General features: G+C 38.2%; 1 protein-coding gene across 1 annotated transcript; it reads left to right on the top strand.

Moving 5' to 3' along the window:
* Positions 1-2,299: 2,299 nt before the first annotated feature.
* LOC135195969 (protein enabled homolog) lies at positions 2,300-9,924 on the top strand. Its single transcript, XM_064222472.1, has 3 exons — positions 2,300-2,420; positions 6,870-7,179; positions 9,759-9,924. Exons 1-3 carry the CDS (start codon positions 2,300-2,302, stop codon positions 9,922-9,924), a joined length of 597 nt encoding a protein of 198 aa, XP_064078542.1.
* Positions 9,925-10,176: the final 252 nt, after the last annotated feature.

The raw sequence follows: 10,176 nt of genomic DNA, 5'->3' as shown, positions 1-10,176 counted from the left end.
TGCAAAACTGAGAGAGAGAGAGAGAGAGAGAGAGAGAGAGAGAGAGAGAGAGAGAGAGAGAGAGAATAATAATATAATAAAAGCTAAATTATCTGACTGACGCAAAATTCAGTGCCATAGAATACGAAAAACCCCACAACGTCAAAGATGGCGAATGTCTAGTCCTTAGAAAAAAGGATCGACAAACGTCTTTGGGAAAATTCCATTGTGTTTATAAAAGAGACTGGCCAATCTCGTTACATTAAATTTGAGTTTATATTAGAAAAAAAAAAATTTGGGTATTAGATTGCATTAAAAGCCATCCTAGCTAACGGCTCCCAGATGCTAGTTTTTTTCCGTAAATGTCTCACAAAATTCGCTGCATCAAACGCCCTTCAAAAGCACAGAAGTCGCTGCCTTTTAAGGACCACTCGTCGATACCTGAAAATTGAACAGCTAGTGCCTTTGCGTGGTCGAAACTGCTTTGCAGGACTACAAAAGGGCAAAGGTCGATTAAAAGTCTACAGACTCCCTGGCAAATGAGTTTGAAAACTCGCTGATCAATGCCTTACAACTTCCTGGTGAATCACTGCAGCTTGAACACATTCATTTTCAATTCTTCTTCCAAGTTCGGGGGTGAATGACTTCCTCAACTCAGCGCCTCAGGTATTCCCAACTTGTTAAGATTCCCGCAATAATATGAAAAGTAAGAGGCGAATGAATTTGCAAACTTTGTCAAACCCGTTTCCACGTTGCCTGCTAACTGACTTTGCGTGACCAATGGCAAAAGCCCTTCTGAACTCATAAGTGAATGAGTTTGAAAAATGACAGGGTAATCCTCTGTGTACTAACTTACGAAAATGTCTGATTTTACTCTGAAACGCTCTAGCAAGCACAAAGGCGATCATTCTATACCTGCAACAATTAACTATCGCCTTGGGAAGGCGGGAATCATAAACAAAGTAATCTCCATAATGATTCAGTGAAGGAAGATGACCTATAACTAAACAGGTAATCGCAGATGACCTCTGAGGATATCAATACTGGCATAGGGCCTCTGTACATCAATATTGCCATGTGACCCCCTACTTAATCAGCATAAGTAAAGGTAAGTAATTTTAAATAAGTTAATACTAATGGTACTTCAACTCCGAGACAGAAGACCTTGATTTAAAGAAACCTTGCACTTATTCGTTTTTATACATTTTATCATTTTCCTGACTACGTACTTATATCTTCGTGATTATACGTATATTAAAACAGGAAATCTATATATTTTCGGATTGTGACGTCATAACAGGTGAGATGTTTTCGGATGTTAAGTTTTTTTTTTTCAAATAAGGGAGTTTTGCCAAACATATATACGTTGCCCAATTATATCTATGTGTCTTTCGTCTTTGTTCTAATACCGGTTAAATCATTCTTTTAAAACCTTAACCTAAATTGTAACAAATAATTTCATGCAAAACTGATGTTCCAGGAATGCTTTCTTACCCTGCCACGCCATCTGTTCTTTCAAAACAGTCACATAAAAATGGCAAGAAGGAATATAGACATGCAAGCAAAAAAGAGAGAAAAAAAACTGCATTTTAGCCTTAGTCGTCCCAGAAGACAGAAACTTTGGTAGGAAAAAAAAAAAAAAAAAAAAAAATTCTCCACAGCGAGTCAAATAAGGTCCCGAAACGCCCCGCTGAATAAAATCAATGAAGTGAAGAGCGAGAAAAGAGAAACGAGAGAGAGAGAGAGAGAGAGAGAGAGAGAGAGAGAGAGAGAGAGAGAATATGGACTCGTTCATGTGTGTCAAGTCGATCAAGAAAAGTAATGATTTTTGTCATAACTTTCGGGGATTTGCCTTTGGCTATAGTGAAGGAACCTCGACCAACATCTGAGATGGGACGGCGCAGAACGAGGAATAGAGATAGTAAAAGAAATAAAGGACTGAGAAAGGGAGGAAAAAAAAAAGAAATAAAAGACGGAAAGGGATTGCAAGGAATAGAAGCCAGGAAGGTAAAGTCGCTCTGAATAATTAATACCCGTAATGACACTATCATTAAATGGGGGGGGGGGGTGGGGGGGGGGGGAATAAGAAGGGTGAAGACATTAGAAAAGGGCAAATTAGCGTTTTCTAAGAAAAATAACACGACGAGGTTAATGTCTTTCCTTAACTGCCAAATCAAAGATGAAACTCTGCGTTTCACTTTTTAGAATCAATTCATAATTATTAAGCTTTGTAATACGTAGTATTACGTACATACATAAACACAAATATATGCTTACATATAAAAATATAAATGTGTGTATGTATGTGCTAGTGTGGAAAATGCAAGTTTACTTCGAAGCTAACAAATACAACGAGGAACTTTTCAATCATAAAAGGGGCCTGGAAGGATCCATACCTCCGGGTCAGGTAAATCCTGGAAGGATCCATACCTCCGGGTCAGGTAAATCCTGACCCAGAATAATACAACTTCGATTTAAGATTTGATGGTCTACTTACTTGGAAAAGTCACATCCTTCCAGACGTTACTTATAAAACCATTCCTGGAATCAAATTCCCGGAATCAAAATATCATAAAATTCTTTCAAGGCTTTGGATCTGTTACAGGATAGAATCTCTCGATTTGCTTGAAGATAAAATCACTGGTTTTGCTTCAGGATAAAATCTCTGGATCTGCTTGAAGATAAAATCTCTGGATCTGCTTGAAGATAAAATCTCTGGATCTAATTCAAGGATAAAATCTCTGGATCTATTTGAAGGATAGAATCTTTGGCTTTGCTTGAGGATAAAATCTCTGGATCTGCTTGAAGATAAAATCTCTGGATCTGCTTGAAGATAAAATCTCTGGATCTGCTTGAGGATAAAATCTCTGGATCTGCTTTAAGGATAAAATCTCTGGATTTGCATGAGGGTAAAATCCCTGGATCTGCTTGAGGATAAAATCTCTGGATTTGCTTGAGGATAAAATTCCTGGATCTACGTGAAGATAAAATCTCTGGATTTGCTTTAAGGATAAAATCTCTGGACCTGCTTGAAGATAAAATCTCTGGATTTGCTTTAAGGATAAAATCCCTGGATCTGCTTGAGGATAAAATCTCTGGATTTGCTTGAGGATAAAATTCCTGGATCTACGTGATGATAAAGTCTCTGGATTTGCTTTAAGGATAAAATCTCTGGATCTGCTTGAAGATAAAATCTCTGGATCTGCTTTAAGGATAAAATCTTTGAATCTGCTTGAGGTTAAACCCTCTGTATTTACTTTAAGGAGATGAAAAAAAAAAAAAAAAAAAAAAAAAAAACATGATGCAAACATTGTTGAGACATTTAGCTATGGTTATGAATTAGGATGCTAAAACTGATCGTATTTCATATGAGACATAAAATTATAAATAAATAAAAAAAATAAATAAATAAATAAAATGTCTAAAAGAAAACTGCCAAATGAGAATAATGAAAAGATGGGCGAAGCAAAGGCACACAAGACAAGAAGGAGTTCCTTGAGAAAGATAAATCACCAACTCGTGTTTTAAGGCTCAAAATGCAAATGAGAGGAGGAGGAGGAGGAGGAGGAGGAGGAGGAGGAGGAGGAAGGGAGGCTCTGAGGGGTGGATGAGTAAAAAGTAATTACGAAATGAAAATCAAAAAGACAAATGAGGGAAAGAAGCTGGAGAGTATGCATAGGATGGAAGAGGCGGGGAAGCTGGAATGAAAAACAGGTGCTGTCAAGAATGTGTGTGTGTGTTTTTTTTTTTGGAGAGAGAGAGAGAGAGAGAGAGAGAGAGAGAGAGAGAGAGGTGAAGGGGGCACATCAAGGAATGAAAATAAACGAGAAGTGAGTAAGAGAGAAGGTTTTCCTACTGCTCCCCAGATGAGCATAACTTTCTCATATTCCGACTTAGTTTTAACCTACGAATATTCCACGATTATTACAAAAAGAAAAACTATGACGGAAGTGTGAATAGTAATCAGATATAAGAGAGCGAATAAAGCTGAGAAAAGGAAATCTACACTGACTGACTAGACAATAAAATTCATTTGGAATTCGCTATATGAATACAATTATAAGTTATTTTTAAAAGTTATACTATCATTGATTCACAAGATTACTGCGAGAGAGCGGATATATATATATATATATATATATATATATATATATATATATATATATATATATATATATATATATATATATTATATACATCACTTTCAAGGATAACGAAAAATGTTCATTCACCTATTAAAGAACATACAGAAAATTAAAAAAGTAAGATAAATAAAAAAAATGTCGTTACAGGAATGAAATTGACAGCACTCAGGTAATTTTCTCCAGCTTAAAAAAAATCACAAATCGAATATAAAAAAAACCCCAGCTAATTAACATTACATAAAAAAACGATAATACTGGATACGAGAACATGATTTGACTGCCATAAAAAAAAGGAGAATTGGGACAGAGGTTTCTGGATACATGTTATAGAAAACAACTTGAGTTCGGATTCGAATTCAAAGTAGAAGTTAACTCAGGTTCTGAAACGGAATTTATCGTTTATTTATTTTTTCTTTTTAAAGAATTTCACAACTCTATCCTGGCTAGGTAAGTTATACTTCACGTTGTTAATCAAGTTCCTTATTATTTTCTGGGAATTCAACATCAAGGTTACGTCGGAACACATAGGAACTCGATACGTGTGGGTGTGATGCATGTTGAGAGAGAGAGAGAGAGAGAGAGAGAGAGAGAGAGAGAGAGAGAGAGAGAGGTCTACAAGGAACGAGAGGTTTGTGCCTGGGATAATCTAATTTTCGAGTCATAATGAAACATGTCTTACAACGCCCAACGGCCGACACGCTCTTCATCAGTGCAAGAGCAAAAATGGCCCCTTATCACACACACACAAACGATTTAAACCACAAATTGCTTTTCCCCTCTACTTTTGCCCACGAACCCTTTTTTTCTTCTCAAATAAAACTGTAACATTCTTTGCGACGATCTAATAATACTTCTGTCAAAGGAAAATAGAAAAGAACGGTTTAAACGGTTACTTTTGTCTGGAATTCACAATCTTGCTCGAAAGGATTCCATCTGCTGAGACACCAACAGCCACCAATGCCTGATTCCCCCAGGTCCTAGCTTGGGTGGAGATTACATACGTATATTTATTTGGACATTATTCGCCTGTCCAATGACAAGTCCTTTACCTTTGCCCAGTATGAGCGAACCTTTGGACCACGCCTAGATAAATTTCCTGCTGATAAAACGAAATTTAGTTTTTTTTTATTAGTATATAACACATTCTTTCATTAGCAACACTCGTGCAATTGCTATGTACACTTTGCAGGCCATTTTCCAGTGCCAATAATTGCGCGTGTAAATAAGGATATAGAGAAAACTGAACAAAAATCACGGGTTATGCAATGACTGTAACAATACAACTCCCGATTATCATATTGAAAAAAAATAAATAAATAAATAAATAAACATCTTAACGCAGCACCTTCCACTAATATATTGACAAAATCAAGAAGAAAGTACCACTCATTTATGTCGCAATACCATGGGACACCAGAGTAGAAGGGAAAGAGAGAGAAAAGATTGATAAGTATCAAGACCTGAAAATAGAAATAAGAAGGATATGGGATATGCCAGTGGAAACTGTACCCATATTGGCAGGAACATTAGGCTCGATCCCAAGATCCCTGAAAAGAACCCTGAAAAAACTAGATGCTGAAGTAACTCCAGGACTCACGCAGAAGAGTGTGCTCCTAGAAAGAGCACACACAGTGAGAAAAGTGATGGACTCCTAAGGAGGGCAAGATGGAACCCGGAACCCCGTACCATAAAAACAACCCAACAGGATGACTGTGATAAAAAAAAATCATTAAAGCAATGACGTTCATGAAGTATAACTGATTCTACGTAAAGCCGATTAGAGCATTGTTATTCTTATCAGGACTCCGAAAACCACACAAATTTACTATAACTTTTTCCTGGAAAGCTTTCATCCAGGAACTTTCAATGACAAAGAGTAACATTTTTTTTTGTAACGGGTAATTCTCAGAATATTACTTAGTTCTACAACGCGGTTTTAGGATCCCAGCGCAGAATTTTTCGTAACAGACATTTCTCGGAATATCGAATGAATGAACAGAAAATCATTAAGAGTAAATCAACGTAGAGCCTCTGCTACAAACACTCTCTATCATATACTTTATCATGGAAGTGTCATTAAAATTGACCGTAACCACGTCACACATTTATGTCTATGACAGTGCCAGCTTTGACACCCTTCGTGCAAATGAAGCCCAATTCAACACCAGAAGTGCCCATTTTGATGCCCATTATGCCCAAGAAAGACGATCATACTAAATTACATGCCCCACTACCCAAAGATGACAAAGCAGACTTAACTTGAGGGACCGTAAAAAAAAACGTGATTACTAAAATAATGACTGAAATTACAGAATCCTAGATTCCTAATTAGGTAACTCACTTACATAAACTATTTGCCTTATAATAGGAGTACCCATTAAACCATAAAGGTTCCATGCTCATACACCAGAGAAGTATTCTCAAGTATTACCATTAAGGAGACGAAACCCTATAGTAGGCCTTACTGGAGTATCCACTGTGCCAAATGAAAAAAACTCCCCCCACCCCCTATCCCCTCCCCACGAAAAATATACCCATTTCGCCAAGGAAACATCATTAGAGTACCCATCATGTCAACAGAGCCTCCATTAGAGTCTCCATTAAACCGAGGAACACCGCATTACTTCCCCCATTACGAATATGGGTAGCCCCTATTAAAGTCTCTCTAAAAAAAAAAAAAAAAAAAAAAAAAAAAAAAAAAAAAAAAAGGAGTCCATTTTCTTCAACATTTAAAACCTCGTGCAGAAGGAAGACATTCCTGTGACCTCCCAGTACTTGGCATTCCTCTACTCTGTGAGAGATTTCCTCCTCCTCCTACTCCTCCGCTACCTCCTCCTCCTCCACCAACACCTCCTCCTCCACCACCACCACCACTTCCTCCACCACCACCACCTACCACTTCCTCCCTCCATTCCACCCACCTCCTCTCCTCCTCCTCATCCTCATCCACCTCCCCTCCGCCGTTCCTCCTCCTCATCAACAACACCTTCTCCTTCACCACCACCACCACCACCACCACCACCACCACCACCTCCTCCTCCTCCTCCCCTCCAAGGCAGGAAGGAGCTATCTCATTTCCAAAGCCTCTTATAACAAACATTAGAATCTAATCCGAAGCGAACCCCGAGGAGAGAAGTTCCGTCTCTCTCTCTCTCGTCTGAAATACACACCCTGGGAATATTGGCTCTCCGTAAACAGGGAGTGAGGGAAAATTAGGTTAGAAAGTTCCCCTTCACTTCTCGCTGATTACTCTTCCAATAAGTCGAGATGGCTAATTTCACGATCTCCCGGTCGCCTCCCGATTCGTCTTTTTTTTCTTTCTTTTATTCTTTTTTTTTATTCTCTCCAGGCGTATCGTTTCCTCCTCCTCCTCCTCCTCCTGAAAAAAATCTCCTCCTGAGAAGATCATTCATTCTATCACAGGAAGAAAATTCTACGACTTGGCATACCTAGCGTGTTTATTGAATATCCGTACCTACATCTGTGAATGTTAATACATATTTCTGTCTTTTTACGCCAGGTGACTGTCTTGTTTCTCGGCAAGATTTTGGGGATGGCGTTGCTAGCCCTGTAGGAGGTACCCTATTTCTTGATTCAGCGATAGACTGGTGCCCGATTGGTCCGAAGCCGACTAAGGACCTAGCAAACGATATCGTGGAGATGCATCACTCACACACAACGCCTAATATATCATCTCAGCTGATAAAAGCAAACAATATTGAAAATCTACAGGAGTCATCTGCAATATAAATCAAACCTTACGTTTAAGCAAGTGATTTAAACCTATAGAATTCCATAATATTTCAGTTTTTACTATAAAGGCATATTATACATTTTTGCCATCAAGATAAAATTCTTGATTTCCATTTTACTTTCTTCTCAAGGACAGTCATGTAAGAATATTCGTTTAACTTGATTCACCTGTCAAAAATCTAGTCATGCATGAATATTCTTTTCAAGTTAATTAGCCTGACAAAAAATCTTCGTCCTTAACCATCCGGTCTAACTTAGGACTCAGATTAAGGTTCAGAAATTGCCAGCATGTGAGTGTGGTTGGGGTGGGGGAGGAGTCACAAGAAGAGAAAAACCAAAATGAATTGTAAATGAATGGAATAAACGCGAGTTATTTAAACTAGGATGGATAGCTCCGTAGAGTTTGTATAATTCAATTTTTTTTATTTTTTTAGCCCAACACTAAAATCTAATAATAATAAATTAACCGAAAAACACTTTTTTTTATATTCAACTTTTTTGTTTTGCCAAACCCCCTGAAATCTAATAATATTAAATTGACCGAAAAACAATTTTACTTATAATTCAATACATTTTTAGACACAACACAGCCTAAGGCTAAATTAAGAATAAACACTTTTTCTTCGTTAATGAAATGATCTGCATACAAATACGCAAGGAGAATCTGAGAGCATAGGTTAAAAAAAAAACACATAAGTGTATTTGCAAAATAAAACTAATTTCTGAGCCGGCGCAGGAATGTCACGTTAATAAGGTGTAAAATAAATATAGTTTTACAAATTACAACCCCCTGTAAATCTTCACGCGGGACGTAACGTCCCTAAAGGTTGAGAAAAGACAAGAGGAACTAGTTGCAAAGGAGCACTCAATTTGCAGAGAGAGAGAGAGAGAGAGAGAGAGAGAGAGAGAGAGAGAGAGAGAGAGGCAGCCTCAGATAATAGGAGTGTCAGTGTTACAAGTTTAAACAAACCGAGAATAGGTTTTCTCTCGCGAGGCTCCAGAGAGAGAGAGAGAGAGAGAGAGAGAGAGAGAGAGAGAGAGGCGAGTAAGTTGTCAGCTGTTTTCCATATGCTGATAACATTTACCTTCGGAAGGAGAAGCCACTCTCGACCTTATCGCAGTATAGCCATGAGAACCGATTCCCTCTGGGCTCCCAAATGCGGATGATTATGCCGTGAAATGATCAAAAGCGTTTTAGCCTACTTTCTTTTGGGGAGGCGAGTATACTGTGAAAGCGAGGGGGGGGCGGGGAAAGAAATCTACCGAAAAGAAATCCGAAGAGGTGAGAGATGACGAAGAGATACGTTACAACATTCTTGATAAATAGTAACACTGATATTAAAGGCATTGCAATTTTATGAATACTGGAGAGCAGGCACACACACACACACACACACAAACATATGCATGTTAAATGAAAGCATCCACCTAGCGTTTTCCTCCCTCCCTATATCTCTAATTTAAAATATATCCTGCCTAATTTTTCTTCCTGTTCGATGCTCCATGAAACCAACCAGTAGGTCGCTCATCTGAACTTCTAAAAAACAAGATAGTTTAATTTCCACCCTTCCTGGGTCACCAACAGAGACTTACTGCCACACCTACATATGTTTTGTATATATACTCTTGTAAGACATCCTATGTCCATATTTTACCAGTGATCAGGAGCACAGAAGGAAGTGCTCGAAATATATGGTTGCAACGTTGAAATAGTGTTTTAGGGGACTTTTAACTTCAAACACACACACACACACACACACACACACACACACACACATATATATATATATATATATATATATATATATATATATATATAAACCCCGCTCCTTACTCCTGACCTACCATAATGTAGCCGATACCCAACTGAAAAACTTTTAGGCCGCCTTCAAGACCACAACGGCCACATCGTCATCCCGAGAATCTGTATTTGGCAAGCAACTGCAAGGAACCCGGGGCTATTTTCGCCACAAGCACTTCAGTGAGCCCCCCGGAAGGGGATAATCACAAGTATAATCACAAGCGCGAGTCAGAGATAACGACGTAAAAAAAAAAAAAAATTAAAAAAAAAGGAACGCTGCCCTTGAGATTGTAACGCCAGTTCACCTAGGAAATGAATGAGTCATGTGTTAAACTGTCACTAGCACACGTGAAAGCGTCCTGTCGTAGGAATTAAGTGACCACAACCTACGATAGGATTAAGGCAGCTGGAATGAATAGGAGGTACAGAACTTTGTCGAGAATGCAGGTGGCAGATAAATATAAATGATATCATGTTAGAAAATTCATCTAAAAATGA

The sequence above is a fragment of the Macrobrachium nipponense genome, chromosome 17 (genome assembly GCF_015104395.2).
Source record: "Macrobrachium nipponense isolate FS-2020 chromosome 17, ASM1510439v2, whole genome shotgun sequence".
In the NCBI taxonomy this organism is placed as follows: Eukaryota; Metazoa; Arthropoda; class Malacostraca; order Decapoda; family Palaemonidae; genus Macrobrachium; species Macrobrachium nipponense.
The sequence above is the reverse complement of the archived record's forward strand: the minus strand, read 5'-3'. Positions and strand labels throughout refer to the sequence as shown.